At 34.5% G+C, this 18,269-nt stretch overlaps 1 protein-coding gene and 1 long non-coding RNA gene across 2 annotated transcripts in view; one reads left to right on the forward strand and one right to left on the reverse strand.

Annotated features, from left to right (window-relative positions):
- The window catches only part of LOC107644120 (pentatricopeptide repeat-containing protein At1g12300, mitochondrial-like), a 46,846-nt gene extending 32,845 nt beyond the window's left edge, over window positions 1–14,001 (reverse strand). Inside the window, exons 1-2 of the mRNA XM_021102748.1 lie at window positions 13,252–14,001; window positions 12,241–12,936 (exon numbers count right to left, since the gene is read on the reverse strand). Of these exons, the coding sequence (XP_020958407.1) occupies window positions 12,247–12,936; window positions 13,252–13,917 (1,356 nt within the window). The 5' untranslated portion in view covers window positions 13,918–14,001 and the 3' untranslated portion in view covers window positions 12,241–12,246. The remainder of the gene's footprint in view (window positions 1–12,240; window positions 12,937–13,251) is intronic.
- Window positions 7,917–11,810, forward strand: LOC110262520. The gene is made up of 2 exons (XR_002347145.1): window positions 7,917–9,004; window positions 11,197–11,810. It is a non-coding gene; the product is annotated as an uncharacterized LOC110262520 (long non-coding RNA).

The raw sequence follows: 18,269 nt of genomic DNA on the forward strand, positions 1-18,269 counted from the left end.
CATTGTTTTCGACAATCTTAAGTTTTAAATTTTAAATTTTAAATTCTAAATCTTAAATTGTTTTTATTTTATTTTATTTTTAAATTTTTTTATTTGATTTTTGAATATTTTTATTATTTTTAATTTTAAATATTTTTTAATAAAATTTTCTTTTCCTACATTTTCTTTTGGGTTAAATATAACTTTGGTCCTAACGTAAAGGCGTAAAATTTATTTCGTCCCGGCCTTTTGTTCATTACAAAATAGTCCCGAAGGTTTAACTTAGTTTAAAACTATCCTTTGGACTAAAATCCCCCTTCTCCTTTCCTAAAATCAAGCACAAACACAAGCAGAAACAGAATTAGAAGCAACAACAACAATGAATCAACAATGTAATCAAGTAGAAGCAGGAGCAGGACAACAACAACAATGAATCAGCAATGGAATCAAGCAGAAGCAGGAGCAGAAGCAGAAACAGAAGTATGAGTAGAATAACAACAACAACAATAAAACAATATAATCAATCAGAAGCAGAAGCAGAAGCAACCAGAAGCAACAATAATAAAAAAATCAACAACATAATAGAAGCAAAAGCAGAATAGAAGCAGAAGTAGAAGAAGAATAGAAGCAGAAGTAGAAGAAGAATAGAAGCAGAAGCAGAAGCCAGCGAGCAGGGACGGATCCAAAAATTTTAATAAGGAGGGGCCGAATTTTAGATAATTTGGCCGAATTTTAGATAATTTTTTTTATTTCATAAAAATAATTAATATATAGTTATTAGAGTTAGTTTTTTAAAAGATTTATCAATATATATATAATTATAATTTTTTCACAATTTTATTTTTAATATGATAATTATATAAAAGAAATATAATAATATCAATAGTACATTATAAAATTATAAAATACCAATAATTTATAGCGTGTTTAGTTAAAAATTATCACATATCTTATTAATTAAAATTAATTCTTTCAAAAATTTTAAAAAATTTGAAAATAAATTATAAATTATTAATTATTTGAAAGACATAGTACCCTTATAGAATACAATATATAAGATATCTTTATAAAATTTTTTCTTTTAACAACGTAAATTTAGAAAAAAAATGAGTATTTTTTACAAAAAAATAATATCTAAATTATATAATATAATTACCAAAATATAATTACGTAAGTCATTATTAATATAATAATATAAATGTTAAATATATTAATATAAAAAAATAAATAATTTTTTAAAAATAAATATAGAGATTATTATATAAAAACTAATTTGAAAGGTACAAAGACTTGAGGATATGATATTAAATTAGTTAAGTAAAAAATATTAGTGAATTAAACAATTAAAACATAAATCTATCACAAAATGAAAAATAATACATATAAAATTATTAAATTACATAATATTTTTTATTTTTTAAACACATGTCTCATATATAAGTATAGTTTCTTAAAATTTTGGGGGCCGAGACCACTATTCGTCCTCCTCTAGGTTCGTCCCTGCCAGTGAGACACCCAAAACCGGCATCACAGCGCCGATCTGCCATCATAGCTCCGCAACCCTTTTCTTCTTCTCTCTTCGCGCTACCTTAGCTCACCACCGAAGCCTTCCCCTATTCTTGCCTCGAACTAGAACAATCTGCCATCGAGCACCTCCGCCGAACCCAGAGGAACAGCAGCGAGATCCAGCCACCGAACGACGACGAGCAGCGGCGGCGGATTGGAGCGGCGAGATCCTTCCCCCTTCCCCTCGCGAATCGCTTCCCCCTTTCCCGCCTTCCCTGTTCTCCCTTATTCAACGTTTTTGTTTCTTTTATAGTTAGGGGTATCTTTGGAATAAAAATAAAAAATTTGATAAAAATGACGATTTTAAAACAAATTGAAACTTTTAGGACCATTTTGTAGCGAAAAAAATGTCGAGGACGAAATAAATTTTCAACCTCTACGTTAGGGACCAAAATCTTACTTAACCCTTTTCTTTTCCCTCATATTCCTTCAAACCAAACAATGTGTTAGTAGCATTTGCTATCTTAGCACTAACGAGTCTATATGTTTGCTTAGATGAGGAATTTTCTGTTCTTTTGCAAATAATCATAAATTCTATTCTATAAAGTTCATTTCCCACATTTTTTTTTACTTTTATAATTTAAATTTTGAGTGATAGATGTATTGAAAGTTGAAACAAAAGGTTAAAAATACACTCCTTTCTTTGAATTGTACTATTTAAAAATCTTACATGATTTTTTGGTTTATGTGCAAAAAATTTCGCACACAAAATACCTAAGGTCCGATTTGTTCATCAATTAAGTTTGAGCACAAATGAGAGGTTAGATTTTCTCTCCCTCGCAATACCAATCTTCCAATTTGTGTATTATTGTTTAAAAAAAAAATTAACTTCATATCAATACAATACATCCCAAGTCCCAATAATCCATAACAATGTATAACACGTAATAGAAATTCATTAAAAATAAATGCAGGTAACATTCTTATTCCTTTTGTGGGAATTTATTTTGATCAAATCAGAAAAAAATTCATCATTCTTTTGCTTAAATTCAAGAAACATTCAAGAGTGCACATATTAAAATAACTCATAATTAAAAACATGATGTTTGAAAGGGTGAATATACAAATAAAAAATTTTTACTATGGTGTTGAAGGGATTATTTATTAAAGGTGGATACTCTAACGAAAATTTTAAATTATCTTCATGTGAGAATGCTTTGGTTTAGCCATTGGATAGTGGATTGTAAGGTTTGATTTTAACATGTTATGAAAGAGTTATCTTTATTTAAAATATGACTAAAGAAATAAATTAAAAGTTAATCAAATATCTTTATGAGATGTTTTTGACATTTTTATTGGAGTAGGTGCCTTTATTAAATGGTGATTCTATGTCAAAGTTTGAGTTCTTTAAAACTGTAGGGGTGCAGTTTCTTCTAGAGAGCATTGTATAACGGCTGAAGAAGAGGAAAGTGTTTGAAAATTTATCAAAATTATTGAGAAAAATGACGCTATGTGGTTCATGAAGATGTTAGTACCAAATACTTAATGTATTTTACCAATTCGTGATTGAGGGCCAACATCCATGAAAGAAAAAATATTTTTAGCAATACAAATAAAGAACGGTTTATTCTGTTTTGACTTTTGACCATGACTTAGGATTTATTAATTAAATAAAAAAAATCAGGTTGAAGTGAAATTGATCCTTGCAAGTACTCTCAAATAATTCAGAATCCAAGGCCTATATGTGATATTGAAATTCAGCACAAAAATTTATTAATATAATTTTATGTTACATATTTATGAAGCAAAAAATACGTGGAGGTAACAAACACGAGTTAAAAAAGAATGTTTCAACTAAGTGGGTGTTGAAATTTAGATTTTAACCCAAACATTATTACAAGTCGCAATTCACAAGACAATTATATGGACAACTACTTCACTTATTATAAGCGATACAAAAGTAGCGTTTGTGCATCACATTGTTAAGCGTCTTAGGCGTAATTATACTATTTGTGATTTAATTAGATCTATTACGTTGGTACCGTTTCGTATTTTATCATTTGATTCCTTGACTATAAAGTCAATATTTCATCATTTGATTGCTTGACTATAAGTAATTTAACTTTAAATTCTACCTTAGACATGAAAAATATTTTGTGACCAAATTATTTGTCACAGCCCAAAATGAGCCATGATCGGCGCTCAGGAAATAATCCCCAAGCAAGCCTAATCGACTCAAATATAAGTTGAATAAGAAAATTACAAATATTTTAAATAAATTTACAATGTTTAAAATAAATAATTACATATTTTTAACAAACAAAAAATAAAATAAATATAGGTGGATCCTGTCTGTGACATATGGAGCAGATGACGTCTAAGAACTCAACAACGAATAGATACCCATTGCAGATCATTACTCTTGAATAGAAAGACTCACATAATCAAATATTTATTCCTGAAAAATATTTTTAGAAAAACGGAGTGAGTTTTGCAACCCAGTGACTAGACAATACATCTATAATTCACATGAGACCATATAAATATAATTTTAGTTAGAAGATAATAATTTATATAAATAAGTGAATCAATAAGGGAGTTCTCATACAGAAATCAAATCAAAAGTCCACACTTGGGCGGCTTCACCTCTATGGGTAGCCCTTTCCTCTTGTGTGTCCTAACGGAATATCAGATCTAACGTGTGGCCTACACGTTAGGCTAGCAACACCCCTGCTAGCTGGAGTCTGAGTCAGATGCATCTAAGTTAACGTCATAACCGCCGTTAACTACGGTTTTTTAATACGAGCCTCCCAAACCAATTCAAAACATATAACTCACATAATCAAATATTTATTCCTGAAAAATATTTTTAGAAAAACGGAGTGAGTTTTACAACCCAGTGACTAGACAGTACATCTATAATTCACATGAGACCATATAAATATAATTTTAGTTAGAAGATAATAATTTATATAAATAAATGAATCAATAAGGGAGTTTTCATATAGAAATCAAATCAAAAGTCCACACTTGGGCGGCTCCACCTCTATGGGTAGCCCTTTCCTCTTGTGTGTCCTAACGGAATATCAGATCTAACGTGTGGCCTACACGTTAGGCTAGCAACACCCCTGCTAGCTGGAGTCTGAGTCAGATGCATCTAAGTTAACGTCATAACCGCCGTTAACTACGGTTTTCTAATACGAGCCTCCCAAACCAATTCAAAACATATAACTTGAACGTGTTGTCCGCTCAGCCCGCAAGCGGTAGATAAAGCCAACTTCCACGCTTCCGCCTTGTCTTTGCCTTCTCTCTTTTCATGTTTCTGCATGGCTTCCTTAGATTTGGTGCTAATCTGATGTCTCACTTCTGCGGGCGTCACGTGATAAAAAACTGGGAAAACGGGGCGTTTTGTTCCATTGTTGGAGTACTTGAGCATCTGTTCTAGTTCCAGGAGGCACCATGAGGAAGATACATAGTTTTCACTCATCACAACAATATGAATCCTTGATCTTTTAATTGCTTCCATCAGAGTAGGTTTAATTGCCTCACCTAGTTCCAGACCCGGATCATCCCTGAATACTTGGAGTTTTTTTACATCGGCCAGGCCATGATAGAGATAATCTGTGAATAAGAACCTTGTGTCCTCGCCTCTAAAGTTCAGAAAAACATCGTACATGCCTCCTTCTGATAAGGATGACATCGCCCACAACCACGGGGCCGGCGACAAAGACGACGAGGATGCGCCAGCCTGTCCATCATCGGCCATGATGTGGTATCAACAATGAATTGAAGGAAGCTAAGGAAGCAGGTGAAGTTGAATTATAACTCAGTGTATATAGCATATGCTGCCAAGTTTCTTGGTCAATGATGATATAGTTGGTGGTGACATTCGAATATACTAATATTATTTTAAATCTTATTGTTTAATTTAGTTAAACTTAATTTATAAAAAGACTTAGATGTATAGGATTCCTTATTATTTATTTGCTAGATGCAGTACTATGATGAATGAATGATATATATAGATTTGTTATAAAAAGACCTTGGCGATAAAAAATTGCATTATTGGACTCTTGTAATGCATATCATCGATCTTAATTAGACCACAAACAAGAAACAAAAAACTCACTTTTTAACGTCCTCGTTAGTTGACGGCATAATTATATATGGGTAATATTATAATAATGATATTTGTGTACAAAGTTTTAATTTTCTTAAATAAAAAAACAAAATTATTTCTATCTAGATGTTGTATTCTAATATAGAAAAAAGAAAAACGCGTCAGGCTGCAGGTCATCCTGTTAACTTGATAGAACATATATAATAGGATAATTATTAATTAGAGAGAGAGAGAGAGAGAGAGGGAGTAAGTAGCTATTTCAGTGTTAGTTAATTAGTACTAGTAATGCAAAAGATAGTATAAGGAATAGGGATGACATACACTATTGTCATAAAAAAATTTGAATAATCAAATTCTGTAAATCTTGATTCGGTAGGAGGTTTTTTCTCTTTTACTTGAAATAACAAAGGAAATTGTTCTTAATTCTCAAGTCATAATTCATCTTTTTTCTTATCCAGAATACGCAATGTTTCTAACTTGTCAAGTGTAGGTAACCAGTTTGTGGTAAAGCTAAGGCGTACCCTGAGGTATCTTAGGTGGAGCAACTTCTTGATATTTTCCTAATTCAATTGATTTACAAAATAAAAAGCAAGTAACTCGTAATTCAGCCCATCCCAAAAATTTAAATGTCATTTGTCAGTTTAGATAATTTGATATAAGGTAAAATATGATTTGATCCAATAGATCGGAGTTATTTTTAGATGGTTTATAGTTGTGGCAAATGAATCTATGTTATGCTGGAATTTAATCGAGTCTGAGCTTATGTTCAGCTCTTTATATAGCAAATAAGAAATAAGATTATGTATCAAGCTTTGAAATTTAATTCTTACGTATTTGCAGTGGTTTGGATCTGAATTACGGAGGTTGTAGATTGGATTCAATTGTTTTCTTTATCAGATTTTGGTGAGAGCTAAATCGCAATCTATGAACTTTTTGGTTATATTCATATCTGATCTTTGTTAGCTATATCAGAATATGCCGGCATAGATTAGTGTAATGACTCACATTCAGTAATGATATTTGTCATTGTCCTAATACAGAGCAATGTTTTTTGGGGTCAAGAAAAACTTATATATATCAAAAGTAGACAGACATATGATGGAGTGATTTGGAATCTTAGCCATGATCAAGGATTTAACGCTATACACTAATATGAATTCATCTCATGTATTATGTATAACATGGAAGAAATTACATGTCATTCAAACCTTCAACAGAACATGCACAACGTAAAAGGGAATCACAATACAAATGTGTTTGAGGAATTACAATACCAAAATAGTACTAACAAGTGTCACTCAAAATAAAAACAAGCACTTTATTCAAATAAAAGAAAGAAAAGAAAAACAGTGCAATCACACTCCATTACAATACAGTGAGGCTGCAGGACCACATGTAATGATATGTATTATGGAGGAGAGTTCTTGTCATGGCCCAAAATGAGCCATGATCGGCGCTTAGGAAAATAATCCCCAAGCAAGCCTAACCGACTCAAATATAAGTTGAATAAGAAAATTACAAATATTTGAAATAAATTTACAATGTTTAAAATGAATAATTACATATTTTTAACAAACAAAAAATAAAATAAATATGGGTGGATCCTGCCTGTGACATATGGAGCAGATGACGTCTAAGAACTCAACAACGAATAGATACCCATTGCAGATCATTACTCTTGAATAGAAAGACTCACATAATCAAATATTTATTCCTGAAAAATATTTTTAGAAAAACGGAGTGAGTTTTGCAACCCAGTGACTAGACAGTACATCTATAATTCACATGAGACCATATAAATATAATTTTAGTTAGAAGATAATAATTTATATAAATAAGTGAATCAATAAGGGAGTTCTCATACAGAAATCAAATCAAAAGTCCACACTTGGGCGGCTCCACCTCTATGGGTAGCCCTTTCCTCTTGTGTGTCCTAACGGAATATCAGATCTAACGTGTGGCCTACACGTTAGGCTAGCAACACCCCTGCTAGCTGGAGTCTGAGTCAGATGCATCTAAGTTAACGTCATAACCGCCGTTAACTACGGTTTTCTAATACGAGCCTCCCAAACCAATTCAAAACATATAGTTTCAAATACAATAATTCTTTAATCTCTCAAATATATAAGGTATCGAATCAAATCAATCAGATAATACTTTTTTATCAGAAATATTTTCAAATCATACTTTTTCAATCATAGAAACATATTTCATAATTTCAAAGTCAATAAGTACTAACAAATACTTCAATGCTTCAAAAGTATATATTCGAGTAAAATCAAATGTTCTAAAATAATATAAAACTTCATCAAATATATATATAGTCTCATGTAAAATTTCTAAGATATGAACTTCATAAAAATATTTTTTTCAATTATAATAAATTAATTATTTTAATCAAATCAAAGTTCTTCAACAATAGTTTTATAAATGTAATTAGAAACTCAGAATAGCATAAACCAACAAAATTAACGGTTATAAATGTAAAGCCTACTCACAAATTGGTCCCAAGGGACCGAAGAAACCAAACCAGAGTGCCAAGGAAGGTTGAAGTAGAACGGAATGAAAGAGCACGAAATTTGGACCGAGGTAGTAGCAACAACTTCGATTTCTCACTGCAGCAACCTCAACAACAGCCCTAGTATCAATAACATAGAGCAACCCCAATAACAATGGTAGCGAATCTAATAGCCTACGGTGGTTTAAAACTAAGCAAAGATAAAAGGGACAGCAAACATGATAGGATAGAGTCAATAATAGAGCTTTATGGCAAGACAAGGTAGAACAAGTTTAGTCTTACCAAAGGAAATAAGAGGATGGAGCATCAGCAGCTCCGGTGACCCCCCACCGGCAAGGACAGAACAGGCAGAAGCAAAGCTGAGCTAGGGCAAACTTGCAGAGGTTCCAACAGCGGCTTCCGGCGACGTCAGCGCGATCCCCGGTGACCAGAGGCACGGTGGCGCAGCTTGCGACAACGGCGGAGGCGTACCAGCTCCCCCTCCTCGCGAGACTCTCCTCTCTCTAGCCATTGTGTTTCTCTCTCTCTGAGAGCTCCTCTCTCTCTCTTCGAAGCCCCATACCTGCAGCCGCGACAGCAACAACGAAGCTCCCCTTCCAGCGGTAGGGACGGTCTCCAGGGACAGCACCTCCTCTCTCGCGCATCTTCCTTTCTCCTTCCCCCATTCCCTGTTTCGAACTCCTTCTCCCTCTCCCTACCTGATCCGCAGCAACGACGGCGACGTCCAGCCTCACCGGTGTCACCCCCTTCTCCCCCTCTTCTTCCTTTCTTCTCCCTCTCTGTTTTCTCTCGCTATTTTTCTTTCTTTCATTCTCAGCAGGGTATGTGTGTGTGTGTGTGTGTGTTAGGAGAGGGTTAGGGTTTAGAAAAGGGGTAAAGGGGTAAAGGGTAGTTTAGGTATTTTGATAAAATTAAAGGGTATATGTAAAATGTTTCAAAATATCTTGAGATGTTACATTCTACCCCCCTAAAAAAAAATTTTCGCCCTCGAAAATTGATACTGTATGAAAAATGTTAAATGGTTTTAGCCCTTTTTCCAAACATGAGAAAGAAGTATAATCGGGTGCAAAAATTACAGCATAGGTGTGTGTTAAAATGATGCGGTTGACATTTACACCCTCTTGTTCTCTTGATAAGTCAAACACACATGGCGCTTTTCACTTTGTCCATCACTCCCAAAGTACATTCTAAAGTCAAACGTCAACACTAACTTTTCAACTTGTACCAAAATCTCCTTAACTTCCTCCTCGAAATACTCTTAATTCATAATCTTCTTGACGTCGCCATGTCTTAAAACTAACGTATTGCTCGCTGTATCTAGAGATTACACGTTAACCAATAGAATCTCGAATTTACTCAAAGGAATACAAAACTTAGGAAGAGAAGAACAAGCATCTCAGATGCTGTTCGCAGGAATTCGAAAGGATGTGTAAGATCGCAATAATTAAACAAGGATGTACAGAAACAATGAAATGTGCCAAAAGAGAGTTAAGCCACATATTAACAAGGAAATTTGAATCGAGGGACTTCGATGGAAGCAATAAAAGGGAAGATGGAGTATTAGGTCGGAACAAGTTCAAAATGAATAAAAGAAGTACAAAGCTCACAAGAGATGGCCACTAAAGTCGATGACAAGATCTAACGTGTGGCCTACACGTTAGGCTAGCAACACCCCTGCTAGCTGGAGTCTGAGTCAGATGCATCTAAGTTAACGTCATAACCGCCGTTAACTACGGTTTTCTAATACGAGCCTCCCAAACCAATTCAAAACATATAGTTTCAAATACAATAATTCTTTAATCTCTCAAATATATAAGGTATCGAATCAAATCAATCAGATAATACTTTTTTATCAGAAATATTTTCAAATCATACTTTTTCAATCATAGAAACATATTTCATAATTTCAAAGTCAATAAGTACTAACAAATACTTCAATGCTTCAAAAGTATATATTCGAGTAAAATCAAATGTTCTAAAATAATATAAAACTTCATCAAATATATATATAGTCTCATGTAAAATTTCTAAGATATGAACTTCATAAAAATATTTTTTTCAATTATAATAAATTAATTATTTTAATCAAATCAAAGTTCTTCAACAATAGTTTTATAAATGTAATTAGAAACTCAGAATAGCATAAACCAACAAAATTAACGGTTATAAATGTAAAGCCTACTCACAAATTGGTCCCAAGGGACCGAAGAAACCAAACCAGAGTGCCAAGGAAGGTTGAAGTAGAACGGAATGAAAGAGCACGAAATTTGGACCGAGGTAGTAGCAACAACTTCGATTTCTCACTGCAGCAACCTCAACAACAGCCCTAGTATCAATAACATAGAGCAACCCCAATAACAATGGTAGCGAATCTAATAGCCTACGGTGGTTTAAAACTAAGCAAAGATAAAAGGGACAGCAAACATGATAGGATAGAGTCAATAATAGAGCTTTATGGCAAGACAAGGTAGAACAAGTTTAGTCTTACCAAAGGAAATAAGAGGATGGAGCATCAGCAGCTCCGGTGACCCCCCACCGGCAAGGACAGAACAGGCAGAAGCAAAGCTGAGCTAGGGCAAACTTGCAGAGGTTCCAACAGCGGCTTCCGGCGACGTCAGCGCGATCCCCGGTGACCAGAGGCACGGTGGCGCAGCTTGCGACAACGGCGGAGGCGTACCAGCTCCCCCTCCTCGCGAGACTCTCCTCTCTCTAGCCATTGTGTTTCTCTCTCTCTGAGAGCTCCTCTCTCTCTCTTCGAAGCCCCATACCTGCAGCCGCGACAGCAACAACGAAGCTCCCCTTCCAGCGGTAGGGACGGTCTCCAGGGACAGCACCTCCTCTCTCGCGCATCTTCCTTTCTCCTTCCCCCATTCCCTGTTTCGAACTCCTTCTCCCTCTCCCTACCTGATCCGCAGCAACGACGGCGACGTCCAGCCTCACCGGTGTCACCCCCTTCTCCCCCTCTTCTTCCTTTCTTCTCCCTTTCTGTTTTCTCTCGCCATTTTTCTTTCTTTCATTCTCAGCAGGGTATGTGTGTGTGTGTGTTAGGAGAGGGTTAGGGTTTAGAAAAGAGGTAAAGGGTAGTTTAGGTATTTTGATAAAATTAAAGGGTATATGTAAAATGTTTCAAAATATCTTGAGATGTTACATTATTTGTCTTTATGCTGATGACAGTAGCGAAAAGATTAATAACTATGTTTCACCTTAAAAAACTCAGAAAAATAGTATTAGTTATTGTGTCACTTTCAAAAAATAAAAAGGAATAGTATTTATGATTCTATTAGGTTAATGGCTCAATCGTAACTTGCTACATACCTTTTTTTAAAGGTAAGAACAAGATAAAAGCATAACATACAAATTAGTAGGCTAGTGAAAAAACTCTTTGGTATCCTTACTATTTTTCTGTTACAGTCAAATTACTGAATTATTTCTCATCAATTTATTCAATAATTTATTTTTCTTAAAATCAATTCATTTTTATTTCTTTTTCCCCTATTATGTGAAATGAAGATTATTTCGAACAATATTTTTAACTTCATTCATTTTCTAATTGAAAATATCAAATGTATTTTTTTTCAAATATATAATTTTTAAATGTAACTAAGATAACAAAATATATATAAAAATAAAAAATCAAACAGTACCAAATCATACTTGATTCCAGCATAATTCTTTTATACCTCCCCAAAAAAAAGAGAGAGCATTTCGCCTAATAAGCCATCGAGATAAGTGAAAAAGCATTACAAGAACCAATCAAAGCCGTTGCAGAAACACAATAGACAACTAACAAGGATTCCCTTTGAATGATGAAAATCACAACCATTTCAGCTTAGGAATAAATTAACATCAATGCACATATATAATTACGAAAACAAAAAGGGAAATAATGATAGATCCGACAAGCCACATATAACAGCCATCTAGTCACCGAAAATGCCATAAAATAAGCAACTACAAAGAAAACACTTAGGTGTGGGTGAAGCAGAATAAAGAATCACAATCGTGTGAAGATCTACAAGCATTAATATGGAATCGAACGATGATCGAGAACAAAACACAAGTTAAAAAGAAAGAGATACAAACAACATTTTGTGATGTCTAACAAGAAGAATCTCACCAACTTTTATCCTTGCAATAGGCCTCTGGATATCATTTCACGAAGAAGTTTCTCCGCTTTATCATTTTCACCTTTTTCAAACAGAGCACGAATGATTGTTTCATAAGTCACAGCATTTGGTAAGCAACCATCGTCTTCCATTTTTGCCATGAGTGCCAATGCTTCATGAAGCAGACCCTCTTTGCGAAGCCCATTGATCATAATGGTGTATGTCCGCACATTTGGACGATAGCCTTTAATGGAAAGATCTTGAAATATCTCTTTTGCCTTTTTAATTCTTCCACTTTTGCACAAGCCATCTATAAGTATGTTGTATGTATATATATTCGGATCAATGCCACTCTCTTTCATTTGATTGAATAACATAAGTGCCTTGTCATGTTGTTTGATATTGAACAAAGCATCCATCAAAGAACTGTAAGTGACTATATTAGCAGGTTGACCTCGATCATGCATCTTTTCAAGAAGCTCCAAGGCACAAAGGATTCTCCTTGATTTTCCCAAGCCATCAATTAGAGTACTGTAAGTTACCGTGTTAGGAACCAAGTTCTTGCGACGCATCTCTTCGAAGAGATCCAAGGCGTCATCGATCATTTTACTCTTACAAAAGCCATTAATCATGATATTGTAACTCCGAACATTAGGAAACGCTCTACTCTCGGCCATTGTGTTGAATACATATTTTGCCTTATTTACCTGATTAACCAAACAATATCCGTCCATTAAGCAGTTATAAGTAACGACATCTGGTTTCACACCATGTTTTGTCATCACAGCCAACACATTCTTAGCATCTTTGATCTTTCCTTCCTTGCATAGCCCATCGATCAAAATACTATAGGTATGAACATCTGGAGTAATGTTTCTAAGCACCATATCACTTAACAAATCAATGACTTCCTTATATTGACCCACAAGACACAATCCATAAATTAGAGCGTTGTAGGTGATAACATCGGGAGAAATTCGCTAAGCAAGCATTTCAGAGAATAAATGAAACGCATGACTTACAAGTGTATCCTTGCAGAGGCTATCAATAATTGCGCTGTACATGAAGACATCAGGAGCAATGCCATACCGTGGGATGTTTCTCAACACTTGAATAGCAGCTGATGTGTGTCCGGTCTTACAGAGCCCATTGATCAAGGTCCCATAAGTGACTTGATTAAAGTGAAATCCATGAGCCAGCACTCTGTCATGAAAGCGCACTGCTTTTTCAACACTACCACAGAGACAGAGACCTTTCAGGATTGTTGTCAATGTTATGGTATCAGGCTGAAAACCCATCCTGAAAATCTTGGCCAATACAGAGAAAGCAAGCGTCATACGACCCATGCCGCAACAACAATTAATTACGATGCTCAAAGTAACTACGCTGGGCGCGATTCCCCTGATTTGCAATTGCTGAAAAAGGGAAACAGCGGCGTGGAAATGCTTCGTCTTGGAAAGGGATCCCAAAATCTTGTTAAATTGGATGATGGGAGGAGTACGACGCATAGAGAGCATGCGAGTGAAGGAATCAACAGCTTCATCAACTTGGCGAGTGGATGCGGGCACAGAATGAGAGTGAAGGGATGAGATTGAAAATGAAGAGGAAGCGAAGGAAACAAGATTAGGGATTTTGAGAAGAGAATACCTAAAAATCAAAGTGATCTTTGAGGTTGAGGATGACAACATTTGAGTGATTCGCACATTCGTTAAGTTTGAGGTTGTGCTCTCTGCTCTCTGCTCCAAGACGTAGACAACTTGTTGTCTCTGCGGAAATACTTCTCTCAATTTTAAATTATAACATAAAAATATAAATAATTAAAATTTTTGGTTAAATTACAGTTACTCCCTACAATTTTAGTGAAATTGTAAATTGGTTTTTACAGTTTAAAAATTTGTAATTAAGTGCCTGAAAAAAATTAAAATTTATAATTGGGTTCCTACTGTTCAAACACCATTTGATTTAACAGAATATTCGATAGCATATTCACCCCTTGAACATGTGAGTTGCATGTGCAATAGCTAGAATTACAAATGACTCCTTATTTCTTTCTTCCAAATTTTGTAATGACAAAAAATTCCATTGAGACCCTTCGTTATCTTCGCGCTTCATCTCCAGTAGAATATGTCTCTGCTCATGCTTCCCTTCCATCGTTGGAATTAATCGTCGAGTGTGGTTCGAACTGTGTGGAGTTGCTGACTGATTGACATTATTGACAGTTGAAGAGTAAAATTTGCAAGAGAGCAACATTAAAACAGGTAAGAGTTCCTAACCCCTAAGGCTGTGAATTGAATGTTATGATTTGACTCCTTTTTTTATTTTTATTTTTCCAGTAGAGGTTAGAGTATTTACTGTATTTAGGATTTTTCTGATAAATCTTTTTTTTTTGGTAGTGATGGGAGATTCTGTGTTTACTAATGATCTCCACCATGGTGGTCAGATGGTTAGTAGGAAAGGAGGGAAAGAATACCTTGGTGGAATGGTAGTGGAAGGGTTGCAGTTTGAGTTAGATGAGTGGTTATTACAAGAAATTGTTGCAGCGCTGAAAGAAATTGGATACACAGACAATGCTAAAATTTGGTGGAATAAACCTGGAGTTGCATTGAAGGATAGTTTTAGGGAGTTGAAGCCTGATGGAGATGCAATGAGAATGAGTAAGTTTGTAGTGGAACAAGAGACTAAACACTGCCATGTGTATACGGTTAATGGATGTAGACAAGAAAATGGGGTTGAGATAATCTCAAATGATGAGGACTATATATCTTCTGATGGTGAGTACAGTGGTAATAATTTAGTTGAAATAGAAGTGGTAAGTCAATCAGAGTCTTCAAGTGAAGATAACAGGTTTGATGACAGTGCTGACGATGGTGATCATGAGGATCATTTTGACTTTGACGTTGAAGAAGAAAACCAACAAGGTCAGCATCCAAATGCCTTTGGAGGTAACAGTGGCTCATTAGGAACAGATGATAATAATATTGGTGTGAGAGTTGGTGTGAAAAATAACACAGGAGGGGTGGGTGAAGATGGAGCAGAAATTGATGTTGGAGATATTTCTTTGGGTTATGATACAAAGTCATTGGACAACTATGATGAAAATTCTGATGAGCCTGTAAGAAGAAAGAGGTATCCTAGAGAAGCTGACATGAGTGTTGATTATGAGTTTTGGTTGGGGACTGAGTTTAAGTCTATTGCTGAGTTTAAGGAGGCTATTAAGAAATATGCATTGTTGAATGGGAGGGACATTAGATATGTCAAGAACGATCAGGTTAGATGTAGAGTCAAATGCAAAGATTTAAGAGGAGAGTATCCATGGATGTATTTGCAAGTAAAGTAGAAAAATCTGGTTGTGTTAGATGAAGACATTGAAGAGCAAGCACACTTGTGGGAGGAATTACAGTGGCCGTCTTGCGTCCAGCAATTGGATTGCAAAGAAAATCACCAATAACTTAAGTAGAGGAGAAGATATGAAGTTGGGTACTGTAATTCAAACAATTCAAGATAAATATATGACAAATATATCTGTGTAGAAGGCTTGTTGGGCAAGAAGAAAGGGAAGGGAAGTTGTGCAAGGGAAGGTAGTGCAGCAATATGGTAGGATCAGAGATTACAGTGTAAAGGTACTGAGAGCAAATCCTAGATCGACATTGAAGCTGAAGTTGGATAGACCCTGTCCAATAATCCAACCAAGGTTTGTGCGAATGTACATGTGTCTCGATGCTGTGAAGAAAGGGTTCCTGGCTGCTTGTAGGCCTATTATAGGATTGGATGGTTGCCATCTGAAGGATGATCATGGACAACAATTATTGGTTGCTGTAGGCAGAGACCCTAATGATAACTACTTTTCCCTGGCAGTTGCAACAATAGAGACAAAGACTAAAGATTCATGGGCCTGGTTCTTGGAGTTGCTACTTCAGGACATTGGAGACTTCACAAATAAGAAATGAGTCTTTATGTCAGACCAGCAAAAGACAAGATAGCTAAGTTTAGTTTTCTATGAATTTATTTTTTTAATTTTCTATGAATTTCATTCTTACTTCAGGAGACCATTGATCTCTTGGCAGGGGCTGCTTCAAGTATTTCATGAAATGCTCCAACAAGGTCCACAGCTCCACCACTGCCTAAGACAAAAAATTTTGGTGTAAGGCGCAGTGGAAGACTTAAGATAGGTGTGAGAAAGCCAAAAGCTGGACCAAATGAAACCATAGACCTCACAGAAGATTAGTTTTTTTTTTAAGGTTTAGGACTAAGTTGTATTAGTTTTTTGGCTGTGGCTATGAACTTTATTATACCCTATGTCCATGCAAGTTCAGTGGCTTATGAACCACTTTTGTCGAACACTATTTAGGATGCTTGTTTTGTTTTACTGCTTTTGTTATGTTTAGCGTGTGGCTTGCTATCTTGGAGAGGCCACTTTGACTATTATTTAATATGAATGTTAACTACTTTACTCTGTATTTTGTTTACTAGAACTTTTTGCAAAGGGATGATATGAATGCAAACAATTTTTCATAATCACTTGTAATTGATAAAAAAAGATTATTACATTCAGCATTAAACACTACACAAATACACTGCAGATACACTTTTTTTCCTAACTCATCAAACTCAGTTAAACCAATACACTGCAAATATTACCACCAACACACAAGTCAATATCATTTTCTGTAATTATTTTTGCTTCTTCATGTCACTCTCCATTCTTCCAATTTGTTGTTGGAGCAATGTAAAATAAGAATATAATCTTCCTACACTTGCTTCCATGCGTCCTATCTCTATATTTAATCTATCTATCTTTCTTTCTTGTGCCTTTATTAGTGCAGCATTCATAGATTCATCCAACCTTACAAAATCTCTAGCATGTTTTGAGCTCCCCTGCGTTTTATTTCTTTGTTGGGTGCATTCAGATTGAGCCCCAGCCTTGTCTTTTTCATCAATCCATTCAAAAAACTTGCATCCTCTACTGGGATAGGATATAAATCTTCTATTAGGATTCATCACAGTACTGGAGGTTCGAAGTATCAGCAGATCTCTACAAAAGCAATGAGTCCTTCTCCCCTTTTCCATCACCTCTTACTCTCCATCAATCCACTCAAAAAAATTACACTTTGGTAATTTACAACAAGCAACAAATCTCCTACCTAGGCTATTCATACACGATGACGACGAGAGCACCACCACCTCTTCCCCCACAGAAGCATTGATGTCTTCTCTTGTTCATACTCCTGGATGTTGAGCTTCCTTCGGACAACTGGTTTGGGTCCATTACAACTCGAAAAACTCCTTCAACCCTAACAAGGATACTGGACACAGATACTGGAAATACGTTATGAGAAATCGTTATCTTCTCTTTCAAATTGACTCTTTAGAACATTGATTCATAAGGACATTCTAGTAAAATAACAATATTTAACGTTTTCATTCATGCTAAACGTTAGTGGGGACCCAATTACAAATTTTTAAACTGTAAGGACCAATTTGCAATTTCACTGAAACTGTAGAGACTAACTGTATAATTTAACCTTTTTTATTTTATATTACTCGATAAATAATTAAATTATTATATTCAAAATTTATTAATTAAGTATTTATAGTTAATTAAAAAATTTTGAAGATAATAATCTAATTATTTGTCAAGTAATATAAAATAAAATTTAATTATTTTATATTTTTATATTAGAATTTAAAATATTATTTTAATATAATTTTTTAATATTATAAAAATTTTATTGCATAATAAATTAATGTTAATGAATAAAAAATACTTATATTTTTATTTATTTAAAAATAAAATATTATATTATTATTTAAAATATTGTAATTTAAAGATATTTATTTATGTACTATGATATTGTGTATTTATTAGAATCCATAAATGTTCCTCTTTTATATTAGTCTTTGATTTTTATTTAATGAAATTTGATGGTTTATATAAATATGGCACATCTAATGTGTACAAAGTTGTTGTACTCATTTTAAATATATCTGACTTTTTATTATATCACATTTTCTTTACTTCTTTTTTTTCACTTAAAACTCA

This window comes from Arachis ipaensis, chromosome B05 (assembly GCF_000816755.2).
Source record: "Arachis ipaensis cultivar K30076 chromosome B05, Araip1.1, whole genome shotgun sequence".
Classification (NCBI taxonomy): Eukaryota; Viridiplantae; Streptophyta; class Magnoliopsida; order Fabales; family Fabaceae; genus Arachis; species Arachis ipaensis.